This window comes from Lycorma delicatula, chromosome 1 (assembly GCF_047948215.1).
Source record: "Lycorma delicatula isolate Av1 chromosome 1, ASM4794821v1, whole genome shotgun sequence".
Lineage (NCBI taxonomy): Eukaryota > Metazoa > Arthropoda > Insecta > Hemiptera > Fulgoridae > Lycorma > Lycorma delicatula.
The window spans coordinates 333,136,747-333,152,370 of record NC_134455.1 but is presented as its reverse complement, the minus strand read 5'-3'; the positions used below and the strand labels follow the sequence as shown (position 1 = coordinate 333,152,370).

Genomic DNA, 15,624 nt, shown 5'->3' with positions numbered 1-15,624 from the left:
TGAAGTCTATTGGATAATTTAAGCTACAAATCAACAGAGAACACAGTTTCTGGTAAAAACACATTCACTCTGGCAATGGGAAAAAAAAAGAAAGATTAATTAATGTAATTAATAACGATTAAAGTAATTAAAGATTAGAGTAATTAATGACTTAGAATATATCTAAACAGATAATATAAGCTAAAATAAATGCTAAATCTATATTTAATGAATTTTTTGTAAAATAGTTTTACAAGCTAATGCAAGACAAACTGCACTAATAGGAAAACAGATGAAAAAGGTTTTTTTCTTGGTTGGCTCCTACATTTTTTCTTCAATTAAATTTAAGCTCACAAAAAGGCACAAAAAAGCAACAACAATTAACCTTTTTCTTTTGGTTTTAAGGTTTTTCTTTTTAAAATTCTTTTTATAATATCTTGTTCTTTAATGCCACAATTTGTATGTCTGTTTTAAGACAAAGCAAACAGATGTAGAACAAAAAAAATTTTTTAAAGAAAAAACCCATACAGTGCCGCAAAGATTTGCACAAAAACAAGTAGGTACCTCCCCAATTTATTTCTGGAGTTATATTCTGAACTTTACCCACTTGCATTTTAAAGTAAACTGACTAACAAGCAAAAGTGTGAGGTTGGGGATACAAGTTAATAATCCTGTATTAAGTTTCATATCATAGTACATAGGTTGGAAAAGACAGTAATTTGCTTTCTTTTCCAACCCAGTTGTTCCACTGTCAATGTTTCTTTGCTGTAAAACTCATTGCATAGAAATATTATTAAAAATATTTTTCTAATTATTAATGTCTTTTATGCCAACATTGCTGCTGCTTCCACTTTCTTAATGTTAAATGATCACTGTTGTTCTGTAAATTCTAGTAGGTACAGAGCTTTTAAAACTGTATTACAATGTTGAATGAAAAAAAAAAGTTTTCACATTTCAGCATTGTTCTAATAGGCTTTTGACAGGATAGGCAAAAAAGCTGTTGTAAATAGGAAATTATTACAATAAACTTGCTAAAAAGCGGGTAATATTGGTTAGCACAAGAACAACACTGACATGAAAAGTGATTAAAATAGCACCTTTCACTATGTTACCATAAAAAAAAAAATCCATCTGCTATCACAGGTTAATAGTTTGAAACAACTTTTCTTAACTGTTTTTTTTTCTTTTATTAATATACAAGGCATGCTTTTTTAAGCAAGGTACTCTACCTTTTGAATTGCCATTAGGCAACAAAGCAGGATTGCACATGACTTAAACGTGGTATAATACTCAGCTGTCAAGACAATTAAGACAGCATCAGCTATGTGATTGTTGCAGTGTGTAAGCTATTTACAAGTGCTACAACATGTAATATCAATAACTGTGGGGTTCAATTGATGAAACTTTTTTGTAGGAAAAAATAGTGCTGCTGAAATTCACAGGTGACTGAGGTTTATGGGTCAAAATTATGAGTAATAGTAAATTTAGGCAATAGTGTCTTATTTACGGAAAGACAAATAAATGTTCATGATGAACATTGCTCAAAAATAATAAGAAATGGAGTAGTGTAAAATGGATTATTGGCAACTAACACACATCAGAATTATTTACAAAACCATAACAGAGAAACTTGGTTGCAAAAAAAAAAATGTGTGAGAAGGGTGTTGAAAATGTAATGGATACATGCAAGTAGAAATCACAAGTATCAGCCAGCACAAAACTATTTGTAGTAGTTTGAGAAAGAAGAGGATGAGCTAATATATAAGTAGAGATAAAACTTGTATTTCTTAAACAAATGTTGAATCATAACAGTCAATGCAATGACAACACTTCAAACACAAGCAAATACTTCATCATCATCATCATCATCATGGCCAATGTTTTCTAGATCAAGAAAGGCATCTTCTTGGCCATTTTCTGAAATCTGGAAGGACTATTAATGCAGAAGCATACCGTGAAAACATCCTTAAACTTAAAAATGCTACTTAAAACAAAGAATATTTTGACCCGTGGGTAACCCCCAAAATATCTCCCTTAGAAGCAATTGCATGATTACTAATGTGCTTTTTTTACAGAAAGAAAAACCTGGATAGATATAGTATGGTGCTTTATTTGTGTAATGAATAGTAAATGGACTGTTCTACTGCAATGAAATGAAATACTGATTTGCTGTCGCCTAGGTTTAGTATGACAGTCTGCAATCAAGGCCTCAGAAAAACTGGGAATACTTGACATAAGAGATGCAGCCACATTCCTGTGGTTGATGCAGTAGGATATCACCCAAGGAAATGTACATACAGAATGAGATTTATAGTGGTGCAGGAAGTCCACTAGGCAGGAGTCAAAGCTCAGGAAATATACTTCATAAGCTCAAAATTAAAAAAAAATGTATATATTTACTTACCACAAAACCATAGTTGCGCACTATATCACATTCAACCACAGTGCCATATTTAGAAAACAGTGCTCTCACTTGTGGTGCTTTAATATTATCAGATAAATTACCGACGAACAATTTAGTAGTAGCAGTCTGAGGTCCCTTACGACTAGTAGCAGCTTCAACCTTCATAGCAGTTCCATTTACTAAGTAACCATTTAAGTTTTGAATGGCATCACGACCAGATTCCTCATTTTCCATATGCTGTAACACAAAGTATAACATAAAAGTCACAGGAAATGTTTACTCATATCAAACTACAAGGCTTATTTACAATAAATACTTTCTAATCATATATGAACTGAGCAGCTTAAAAAATAAATTATTTATAATAAAGAAGGTATAATTTTAGTTTGTCTTTGGCCCAGAGAGCTGATCTAGTGGTAAACTCGTCACAAATCACTTCTACAGGTGATTTTTTTAATCAAAGGTTCAGAGGTTCTAGTAAAAGATAGTTACTTTTATATGGATTTGAATACTAGACAGTGGATACTGATGTACTTTGGTGGTTGAGTTTCAATTAACCACACATCTCAGGAATGATTGGCTTACGAGTATGTACAAGACTACCTCATTTACACATCATCCTCATCTCAATGGGTCACAGGGAGGGGGGTTACTTATTGTTCACTAGTCGGAATAATATGTTTATCTTGCAGTAACCATGCATATACTCTTTCACTGCAGAGAATATTTTTCTTTATAAATATGTACAATAATACAAACATATACATATGAAAAACTGTACCAATAAACCAATATTTTTTCATCAAACTTAAAGAAATTAATTGTAATTTTCTAAATTGAATTTTTCATATACAAAAATTAATTTTTCAATTTAATTTTTATATTTGAAAAAAATAAAAATGAAAATTGCTATGTAATTATAATAAGTATATGGATTAATTTAGTTAATTTTTGTTGCTTCCCAAATTATGTTTTATTTAGTAGAGTACTACTATTAATACATAGTTGTTATATATACTTTTTACTTTCCCTTCTAGTGCTGTAGCAGAGTTATAATTAAAAGAGAAAGTATTGAATTTGGTCCAATTTGGGCATATGCAGCTTGCACTGAATCTTGTCATTTTGACACCTAAGGAACCCAAAAACCCTGATTGAAATCACCTTATATCTCCAGAACTACAGGTCCGATTTTGACCAAACTTGAGTCAGATTACTTCTATGCATGGGGCAACTTAAAAGATCACAAAGATTGAGGCTGTAGAGCAACGTCACCCTCAGTATATTGAGTTTAGTTAGTGCTGACCATTGCTGTTTGTACCACAACACCCGCACAAATTAAATACAATATGAATGCGCACTTTTAGTTAAAATCACTGAATAAAATAAAATAAATATTTTAACTCAGAAACAACTGAGTTGTCAGCTTTTTAGAGTTTACTTATTTTCAGGGAGGGGGAGAAGATAATCATTGGTGAATGGTGTGTAACTGCAAATTTTAAATATTTGTTTAAATATTGGTTTTGGTTTAAATTTTTTGAGTGTGTTAAAGTGGTTATCTTAAAATCTGTCATTTTTATCAGATGATTTAAGCATGCTTTTCTTTTTATTAATAAAAAACACATTTGTAATCCATTTCAAATTAGAATTTGAAATGGATTACAAAATTTACATTAAACTGCTTTGCTAGAGAAAAGGAATAATCTTATCCGTTGTAGTTTGCATTGTTTTCTTTTTTTTTAAATTTATTATTATAATTATTTCTTTATTATATTATTATTATTGAATATTTAGAATTATTATTAGTTTATTTTTATTAATAGTGAATGAAACAATTATTTTTATTTCAATTGTGATTAAAATTAAAAAAAATTATTGAGGAAAATAGATAAAATACAGTTACTGAAATAAAATAATGTATAGATTGTATAGATATAAGTACTCCCTCTATGAATCATGTGACCCTGCCGATGATGAGGGGGGTTTGAGTAGTCAGCGATACAGAGTAGCTGGACCGAAGGTGCAACCATATTGAAGAGGTATCTGTTGAGAGCCAGACTAAGGAATGATTCCTAAAGAGGGCAGCAGCTGTTTCACTAGTAGTTGTTAAGGGTGTGGGTCAGAACGACAAACATCCATATCAACATCACTCAATCTTTTGAATAATGCGCAGCTGAACACAATGGAAAACTACAGCTGCTTTCTTTTTCAAAAAAATGTAGCTCTGCATTTTCATTTAACAAAGATGGAGGCGTCTTCCTTGGTAAAAGTCTTCCTATTCAGATCTCCGGGTGGGGACTACTAGGGAAGGGATCACCAGAAAATTAAAAAATTTCATTCTATGAGTCAAGAGCGTGGAAAGTCAAGAAAAGGTTGGTAGGTTAGAAAATTTAAAGAGGGAAATATATAGAATATAAATGTAGATACGAATTAGCGAGGTTCGGTGGGAAGAGGAAAACTACTTTTGGTCAGGTGATTTTAGAATAATTATCTCAGCTTGGGCGGGCAGGCAGGCAGGCAGGCAGGCAGTGAACAAGAAGATAAGGAAGAGAGTAGGGCATGCATAGTGATAGAATCATTGTAATAAAAATAAAATAAAAAACCAAACCAACATTGATTGTTAATGTCTATATGCCTATAAGCACCCATGATGATGAGGTAGAGTGTGTAGACAACGAAATTGATGAAGCAATTAAACATATAAAAGGGGATGAAAATTTAATAACAGTTGGAGATTGGAATGAAAGTATTGGAAAAGGCAAGGAACGAAATATAGTGGGTGAATACGGGCTGGGCAAAAGGAATGAAAGAGGGGGACCTCTTTGCTAACATTTACAGGAACCAAACAGCAACAGTAATAATTGAAGAACATAAAAAAGAAACCATAATAAAAAAAAAGTGTGTCAAGGATGTTCCCTATCCCAGTTACTTTTTATCTTTATATAGAACTAGTAGTTACTATGTTAAAGAACAATTTAGATACAGAGTAACAGTACAAAGATAAAGATGCTATGATTTGCTGATATAGTAATTCTAGCTGAGAGTAAAAAAGATTTAGAAGAACAATTGAACGGCATGGAAGAAGTCCTATGCAAGAACAACTGCATGAATACTAACAACAAAACGAAGTAATGAAATATAGTAGAAATAACGAAGATGGACCACTCAATGTAAAAATATGAAGAGAAAAGATTATGGAGGTAAAAGAATTTTGTTATTTGGGAAGTAGAAGATGGATGAAGCAGGAGCAATAATATAAAATGCTGAATAGCACAGGCAAAACAAGCCTTCAGTCAAACAATTAATTTTTGATGTAAACAAATGATGTTTATAACTTATAGGCCACATATTAAGACATCCTGGAATAGTTCCTTTAATATTGGAGGGACTGGTAGAAGGAAAAAGTATGCAGGCAGGCACTGTTAGGGATGCATGATGTAGGGGGTATACCAAAATGAAACGACTAGCACTAGATAGGGAATCTTGGAGAGCTGCATCAAACCAGTAAAAGGACTGAAGAAATAAAAGATAGAAGTTAAACCTGTTGAAGTAAAATTTATTTGAATCACATCAGAAAAAAGAATGTTATTTTATGAATATCTGAAGAATCTGAAGGGTACTGGGAGAAAGAAAAACAAGCATGTGATATGCTTTGGGAAAACATATGGGCATTTGGACTTTCATGTTGATGTTAAGAGACAAGACTTTGTGAAGAAGTGGCTCTGTAAAATGTTACAGGTTATAACTGTCTATTCTTGTGGAATTAGCTAGTTTTCATATGAAACTCATAATATTGCAGAATACACAGCCTTGAAGGAAACTGTGTATTTAAATCATGAGGCTTATGAAAAAGGTGGTTGCAATTAGAAAAAAAATTACAACCATAACTTTTCCTCTTGTTCAAGAGTTTCTTTTTATACAGTTTCATTTATCATAAATCTTTATTCTGTACCTAATTAGGCTCCGGATTCACACATCCACAAATGGTTGATAGTCGTTTGAGCATAGAAATTGGGTAGAAGAAAGATGTCTGAAGAAGCCTAAGGTAATGTGAAAACTGAAAATAAACCACTGATAAAAATGTCAACTGAGGTAGGTTTTACATCAGTAGCATCCTGAAAGAGGTCTAGCTGATGAATCCAATATGTAATCAGTCTTGACTTGTTTTACTGATCCTCAGTCAATAAGTTGTACTGAACTATGGTGTACTGTCAGGCTGGCTCATTACGATTAGGAACAGAGATGGTGATGTAGAAATCAGAATCACAACAATGTGGGGGGATATCTTCTCCGTAAGGGGTCAGGTGGTGTTTGAAGATAATAAATAATCACAATTCACTATTAATCCAAACATATATTACAACAAACCACTGGTTTTTTTAACATCTAACCAAAATATATTAATGTTTATATTGCTATTATTTAATGGCAGTGTATCTAATAATTAGATACTGTCAAGTTATTGATTAATGCTTTGATAGAATATTAATAATTTTTTTCTTTTAAAACAGGCACATCATTAATAAGAATTTTATTTTAAATGTACCACTCCTTCATAATAAAAATAACATATTTGGGTATGAAAGCAAGATTTTTATAAATACATGAACTATAAACAAATCAAAATGATATAAAATCTTGAAACTGAGACTGTTGAAAGCAACACGATTGGTGAAAGGAGGCAGGGAACAAACCTACTTTGCGGCACTATCAGTGCAATTGCCTAAAATCACTATATGGCTGGAGATCCTGCAAAAGCTCACTGCTGTATTACGGTGATTGATTTGCAAAATGACAATGAATCTTGCAGACAACAGGCTGTAACATCAGCATTCATGCTATTTATAATATTAATTTTGTAAGATACCAAGATTTGTGTTTTTATTATACTGACAAAGATCAAAGCAGTAATTAACGAGGGAAGGCAGTCAAGGGAGTTAACATGAAGTAACAGTTAAAGAATGGAGGTAATTATATATTTAAAGCTGAAAAAAAATAGCTAAGTTCTGAAGCCTAGTGGAGCAGTAGATCTCTGCTCTTCCTGGTATCGATTAACATGCTGGTTGGAGAATACCTCATCAAATGCAGCTGATGCATCATTGTTTTGTGTATAGATATTCTAATGGTTCATTTGGTTTAAATGGTCAAGCTCAAAAAGTGGTAAGAAAGTCAAAGATGAGACAAGCCTGGATGTACAATTACTATTTGTAAAAATGTCATTGCCAAGTATGAGGAGAGATTTAAGGAAAAAAATTAGGAACTAAGAATGATAGCAGCTGATGCTGATGTCAAGAGAGAAATAACTTAACAAGAATACTTCCCAGTTGTGCCATATTTCTTGTCAGAGACCAGACATGACTGTACACAATTACCAAAAACATCCTTCATACTGATAATAAAATAAAACTAATAATAATAAAACTAATTGTTTCAAGCAGAGCATGAAATTTGTGTTATCACTATGATCCTACAAATAAATATAAGTGTTACAACAATACAAGTTACCAACAGCAAGAAAATTTTTCTTTCTTTGAAGAAAAAAGCCAATTCTTATGTCTTTCTACAACAGCAAATGGATCTGTTCCCAAATTTGTGATATAAAAGTCATTAAAAGTACTCAAACACTTATGAGGGATTCACCATGCCCTAAATATGAGGGACGTTCAATAATTAACAAGACAAATTGATGTAGAGAAAAAACAGTTCATTCAATGACAATTTTTGAGGGTATAAGTTGGCAACCTTGGGAACACATTAAATCAGCTGTTCGTTCATAATCTAAACATAACCTCTTTTGTTGATTTCAGAATGTCAGCTCTGCTTGAAACGTGTACAACAGATCAACATTCAGTGATAAGATTTTTGCTGTCAGGTGTGAAACCAGCAGAAATTCACTCAAGAATGTTGAAACAGTACAGTGAAATGTGTTTAAACCACAGTAACATGTATAAGTGTGTAGAACAGTTTAATTTAGGCAGAACAAGTGTGACTGATCGCTCTGAAGTCCAGTTGAAGTTTTGACTATCACACTGGAAATCTCATAAATGATCTTATTCATGAAGACAGGCGAGTCAAAATTTCTGAAATTGATAGTTCACGTAATATTAGATTTTGGAACCATGCTTTCAATCATTCATAACGGGCTGAATTATTGAAAAACATGTTCGATATGGGTTCCAAGACAATTGACTCTGCCCATAAAGACACCCAGATTCGCATTTGTTCTGAGCTAAAAGAACAGTTTGATGGAAGGTTCAATTTACTTTCTAGATCATATGAGTATAACCTGTGAGGAAACATGGTACACACCATTTCGAGCCCAAATCCAAATGGCAAAGTCTTGAGTAAAAACATCCAGATTCACCCATTAAAAAAATTCAAAACTTATGTGTCAGCCAGTAAAGTGATGTTGACGGTCTTCTGGTACTCGCAAGGCCCAATTTTGTGTGACTATTTAGAACAACAGACCGTGAACAGTAAGTACTATTCTAACATGCTCCAACAGAAAGTGAGATCCACAATAAGGCAAAACAGGATGCATCTCAAAAAGTGTGATTCTCTCACATGATAACACACAACCCCACACTGCTCACAGAACAGGAGAAATATTCAAGAGATTGATTTGGGAGATGTTGCCACATCCTCCTTATGCCCAGACTTAGCCCTATCCAATTTTCATTTGTTCAGCTAGCTCAAAGACTTTTTATACAGCAAGAAGTTCAACAACAACAAAGCAGTCAAAAAAGCAGTACACAAATGGTTCAAAGAGCAAGGTGAAGACTTCTACGCTGCAGAAACCAGAAAGCTCACAGAATGGTGGGGAGCAAGGGTCTAAATGTTGCTGGTGATTATGTTAAAAAGTAGTTTACGTTTCATTGTCATTGAATAAATAGTTTTTTTCGATAAAGAAAAAACTATTTATTCAATGACAATGAACATCCCTTGTATTTTCCACCAACCAGGCAGATTATTCCTTCATAACAATGCACTTAGAGCAAACTGGATGTAGTTGTTCAGGGTATTTGCATCAATAAAACAGTTAAGTGTGCATTGCATTCGTGTACATACACGATTCTCTTCCTCCTCTAAATTATTACTCAATGTCTGATCACCCAGTGATTGAAAGTGTCAATCATCCAGTGACCATCACAAATGATCATCCATCATCCAGTGTACTTCCACCGGACAGGAGTCTGCCAGGGAGATGTTGCCTCCCCACTCCTCTTTAATGTCGTAGTTGACTCCATAATGCGATGAGTTTTAACTGACTATGGCATGTTCACAGTCGATGCTGAGGCCACTGATATTCTTTATGATCTCCCACATAGCCCAATCTTTTGGCCTGAAAATGAATGTGGATAAGACATGTACTAACAGAAAGCTCATGCACCCTTGTCCAACTGGATGGTGTGCAAATTGAACAAGTGCAAGAATTCAAATATTAGGGGGCTCACTGGTCCAGAAGAAAAGTAGCTACAGTGAAAATAATCCACCGTCAAATTGGTCAAGCAAATGCTGCATTTGCTTCCCTGAAGTGGTGTTTGTGAAAACAAAGCAACATCTCGCTGATGACCCAAGTGTGTCTTTTCCAAACCCTGATCCTGCCAATTTTATTGTATGGAGCAGAAATGTGGACACTATTTAAGAAACACCTAAGCAAACTTGAATTGTTCCAAATGCGATGCCTACACCAGATCATGTCTTGCTTCACAATCGCATTAAAAATGAGGATATCCACCTTTGCTGTGAACAGCAGCCAACAATCAAGTAACAGATTCAAAAATGAAGACTGCAGGAAGAGTGGAAACCAACTACCGTACAAACTGCTCTGGCATAAACGACCCACACCCATTGAAGAGTCCAATGAATGGCTCCAAAGAAAACTGGATCAAGCACATCAATGATGATAAAAAATAGTAGGCTAAACCTTAATGAGGCCAGGACAACAACAGCTATGGACCACCATGAATGGAAGTGTTTTATTAATGAAATCAGACAAACACTGGCATCCACAACAGCATACAGGCTGAGTTAATCCAATCCAAACACCAGCTAGGGATAAAAAACCCAGTAATTATTTTCTGTGACCAAAATTCAAGTTACCATTGAAAGGTTTTTTTTTGTTGATATTATACCCATCCAGTAAAATAAGGCATACGAGTTACACAGCCACATGAGAACAAGACTTTTAATAGTGTAAATCTCCAGAAAACATGACATGCGAGTACATGGTCATATCAAAAAAAGATTTGCAGAGGGTTAATCAAATATAAACAATACTTTTGCCTCATTTTTTTAATTTTATTTGAAGAATGCATCTATCTTTAAATGCACAAAATGTTATTTCTCTATGTAATTTCCATTAACTTAAATACTTCTGCCACTGTAAAAATCAGTGGGACACCTTTCATTACCTTTAAACTACTGACCTCTCAATAGTCAGCAGTGGTTCAAGCCAACTACCAGTCACAGTCTGGGCTGTACTGACAGGCATGTCTTGACTACAATTTTTTGTTTGATTGCTGCAGCGGTGTGTGATTTAGAATTGCTGTATAACAGGGACATGTTATAAATTGAGATTTCACACATTTTTTAACACAGCAAGCTACCTTGATCTCAGTTAAAATTTCACTACAGCATGCAACATTTATCTCAAACATCATAAATAGAATCATCGTACATAAACAATTTAGATATAAAATAGAAGCTAAATAGATAATTGATAAGTTAGAAAAATAGTTAAAAGTGATAAGAAATAAAAATCCAAAATACAATAGCAAGGACAGCTTAACCAACATCTTGTCTCCTGATATGCCTACTTGATATTGTAATATAAAGAATAGTACAGGCAATTTGTCATCAAAATAGGCTGTATTTGAAAATCCTTACGTACAGATTGATCTTTTGTCCATGCGTTAGGGGTGATGAGGGAAGCTTAACTCCAGATTTTTAGCATCCCCCTCCCATAGATTTTTGAAAACTCGAAAACTCAACGTTTTTGAATGAATTTTTCTCTGAATCTATGCATTTTAGAGAAAAGTTTTTCAAACAAAAAATGTAGAAGACATTCTCCTCTAAAATTAATTTCTGTGAAGTAATGTCGTATAATTTGAAATTGAAATACTAGGTGGTGCTGAAGTTGTAAATGAATAGACCGGTTTCGAATACGTGCCCAATTCACAACATTTTCACACTTTCACAAGCTACAGCTCCAAAATGGTTAGTCTTACAAGAACATTTTTTAAAAAGTTTTAAAACTTTTCCAAATGCAATACAGACGAAAAACAATTTTTTCCAGTGAAAAAACCAAAAATAAAATAAGTTTTTTACAACTGCAGCGCCACCTAGTATTTCAGTTTCAAATTATACGGCACAACTTCAAAGACATTAATTGTAGAGGAGAATGTCCTAAATTTTTTGTTTGAAAAACTCTTCTCTAAAAATGCATAATTCAGAGAAAAACTCATCTCAAAAACTTTTTTGAGTTTTTCAAAAACCTACGGGAGGGGGAGATGTTAAAAATCTGGAGTTAAGCTTCCGTCATCACCCCTAACATATGGAAAAAACATGGATCTGTAGGTAAGGATTTTCAAATAAAAATACAAATTGACTACTAGAATAAGAATAAACCTATTAAAAAACATGCCATGGCTGGTCAAATAAAATAAAAATATCTAAATTAACCAATTTCTTTAACAGAAAATATGAAAATGCCTTAAAAAATCAACAGCTCCACTTAGTCGATACAAAAAAAACATACAAAAAAATTGTTAAATGTCAAATCACAATAATCAAAAGTAAGTTACACAACTTTAGTACCAGTATATAAAACAAACATACTACTTAAAAGATTGCCAGATTAAACTATTTTTTATTATTGGTGGAGGTAGATGCAAACTTTGCTTTTTTTTAAATTTCTACATCAAACTACTCATTAAAACATCAGTGTTGTGTAGATTTTTACAATTAAAATCTTCTGTGGTTGTATGATTTACTATAGCTCTGAACTGGGTTCTTATCTTATTGACCTTGTAAAGAACTCTCATTTCAAAAGCTTCTAATCTTTTCTTCTCAGATACTCAGATTGTCCAAGTTTCACTTCCATATAAAGCGACACTCCAAACATACACTTTCAAAAATCTTTTCCCGACATTTAAATTAATTTTTGATGTAAACAAATTATATTTCTTACTGAAGGCTCGTTTAGCTTGTGCTATTCGGCATTTTATATCGCTCCTGCTTCGTCCATCTTTAGTAATTCTACTTCCCAAATAACAAAATTCTTCTACCTCCATAATCTTTTCTCCTATTTTCACATTCAGTGGTCCATCTTTGATATTTCTACTACATTTCATTACTTCGTTTTTTAATAAAAAAAAATAGTCTGGAAAACAAAGCTTCTGCTATTAACAAATATTGGATCACTTAAGCACGTAATAAAATTTTGTTATTTACAGGAAATTTTGTAACATATAATCACAAACTTTAAAAATATTTTACTTCTGACTGTCTATACTGTTCCTGATGTTACAGATTCACCTAACTTATTATACTTTTGATTTTGTTTTACCAAAAGAATCTATTACAGTATGGATGCTGCTGATAAAATAAACAGCTTATGGAACTTACTGGAAATAATTAAATTTAATAAATAAATACGTGGTACTTATTGAAGAAATGCATTTGGTATACCAAACAAACAGATATGAGGAAAAAATTACAAAAACCTACTCATCTCTGAAAATAAAAACATACTCTCATCTTTTCTTTTCTTTTACTGTTTATCCTCTGGAATCCAATTTACATATGAATTGTAAATGAAGTATAACCTTGTATAGTTTCACGTCAACCATTCCCGAGATGTGTGGTTAATTGAAACCCAACCACCTAGGAACACTGGCATCCACGATCTAGTAATCAAGTCCTTAGAACTCTTGACTTCAAAATTAGCTGATTTGCAATGGCTAGTTCACCACTAGACCAACCCGGCAGGTTTTAATCTTTCACCCTGGAATATACTAAAAGTATTTGAAATTTTTAATATTTCACCAAATGGCTTCGATGGCATGTGACACCTTAGAATCTTATGGTAGTTCTGATAAGGGCTGTTTGGAATTTTGTAATGATGGGGCTCTAAAGGGCCATTTGTGTGTTCTGTGTGGCAAGTTAGTCCTAGAGAAGGGTTGTGGGTGCAGGAGCTGGTTTCCAGCAAAGCCAGCTCATTCATTGGAATCAGACCGAGCTTCTCCTCAGTGGTAGTTGGCAATCATTATGTTGAGTAGAATCACCATTTAAAGCACTAATAGACAATGAACCGACAACCTGCTTGTTCTTCATACTGTAATTTCTTACAACAAACAAATATAATATGGCATCAACTTTGTTACTATCATCCATATGCCAACAATGGAGCACTTTTAATTAGATTAAGAATAAGATATTTTGGGTAGAAGGGTGATTTTTTTCATACTTTTTTTTCACTCTAAGGAAACATCTAATAAATGAATGAATCCATATCATCATAAGTCTTTGTATCATTATCTTCCTTTAAATACTAAAATTGATTTGCTTTTTTCTATATATAAATACTGTCTACGTTTTCAACAAACTACCTACTTAATATTTCTCTTTTTCCAACAAGGGAAACCAAAAAATCAAAAACTGTACAAAACATAAGACCTACCTACTCTAGATTCAACAATAAAAAGTAATTCTTAAATAAAAGATTTGAATACACAACCACATTCAAATGAATGAAACTGCAAAATTAACTCTCTACTTATTATTTTTTACCAAACTATTCAAACAGACTGGTACTCCTTGAAAAGACTAGGGAAAAGATTGTATAATGCACCATCAACAGTATAATCAATTTTTTTTACATACATTAGACATAATATTTTACTCTACTGATGAACACAATTTCATCAGTAGAGTATTAGTTTATTGCTGTTAGAGATTAAGCACCTAAACTTTAATTTTTTTTAACACAAAAGAATTTGCATTTACAAAGTTAAAATTATGAAACCACTAATTTTTAAAAATTGCAAGAACACACTTCCTAGTTGGAAAACTGTGTTTTACAAAGTTTATGTTAAATCAGTGCAATAAGAAATTCTTCTGGTACAGATGCCCAGGTTACATTCAATGTGTTGAATAAGATTTCTTCTTCACGAACAGAATGTTGTTCTTGCTGTGCAGCAGTATATGAAATATCAAGGCTGTGATCAAGTGATATATAAGCACCAAAACATTCAAGCAAAATTTCTGTGGCTTGAAATCCTACCAATCAGAAATCTTTGATGATATTCTCTCTGTGCAACTCATGTATTACCACTGCAAAACCCAGAAATAAAAGTCTGTGTATTTGTTCAGTTTTTGGTTTGAAAATCAAGGCCTAATTAATTCTTTGTTTTTAGAGACTGGGATTGACGTTTTGTTTTAGAAAAATGTAATAACTGAAATGGAACTTATTTTTTGTATTGGCATGGTTACATGGATTATTTTTCAAAGAACATGTTTTTACCTTCCAGTTGTGGCACTTACATTGTTTATTGCAAATAGTTCTCAGCTATAATGATGTTAAATTGTTTATAGTGTTCTCAATCTTTTTTATATTTTTTTTTTTGTGGACCATCTCTTTTTCATTGACTGGTAAAGAGCTTTTTTAATATTATTTTTAACAATTAAACTGCATTTACATGAATCTAACTTTGATTGTAATTTTGAATTGTTTATTAATATTGTTTGTTTGAATGTAAAACTGTGGTGTTAAACACATACAACTTTGGATTGCCAGTTGAATGATGTGTTATTTTTCCCTTTGTAATTGCTACCCAATCACAGACCCTCAGATCTTCTTAAAACAGTATTATTCAATGGAAAACTTATAAGGCATTGTTAAATAATGAAAACATGCAATATTCCAGTCACTTACTTAAATATTTATTGGTATTCAAATGTAAGAGGGCTAATGTTGAAGTAACGTCCATTTCTTAACACAAACAAAACTTGTCTAAGATATTGTCAATATTTTTTTTTTTATTTCATCCTTTACACTTCTCTACATAGTTACCTTGAACATAACTAAATTGTTTATGCCCACGTCACAAATCAGCCGCCTGAAGACAATTGGTCTGCTGTTCTCACTTCTTCATTGGTGCCAAACCGCTGACCGCCAAGAAACTTCTTCAGGTAGCAGAACAGGTGGAAATTAGTCAACGAAAGGTCCAAGCTGTAAGGTG

At 32.8% G+C, this 15,624-nt stretch overlaps 1 protein-coding gene across 3 annotated transcripts in view; it reads right to left on the bottom strand.

Annotated features, from left to right (window-relative positions):
* lark (RNA-binding protein lark) overlaps positions 1 to 15,624 on the bottom strand; it is a 68,996-nt gene that overhangs the window by 39,520 nt on the left and 13,852 nt on the right. For all 3 annotated transcript variants that reach the window (XM_075382183.1, XM_075382182.1, XM_075382184.1), the window contains exon 3: positions 2,384 to 2,620. In XM_075382183.1, coding sequence (XP_075238298.1) covers positions 2,384 to 2,620 — 237 coding nt within the window. The remainder of the gene's footprint in view (positions 1 to 2,383; positions 2,621 to 15,624) is intronic.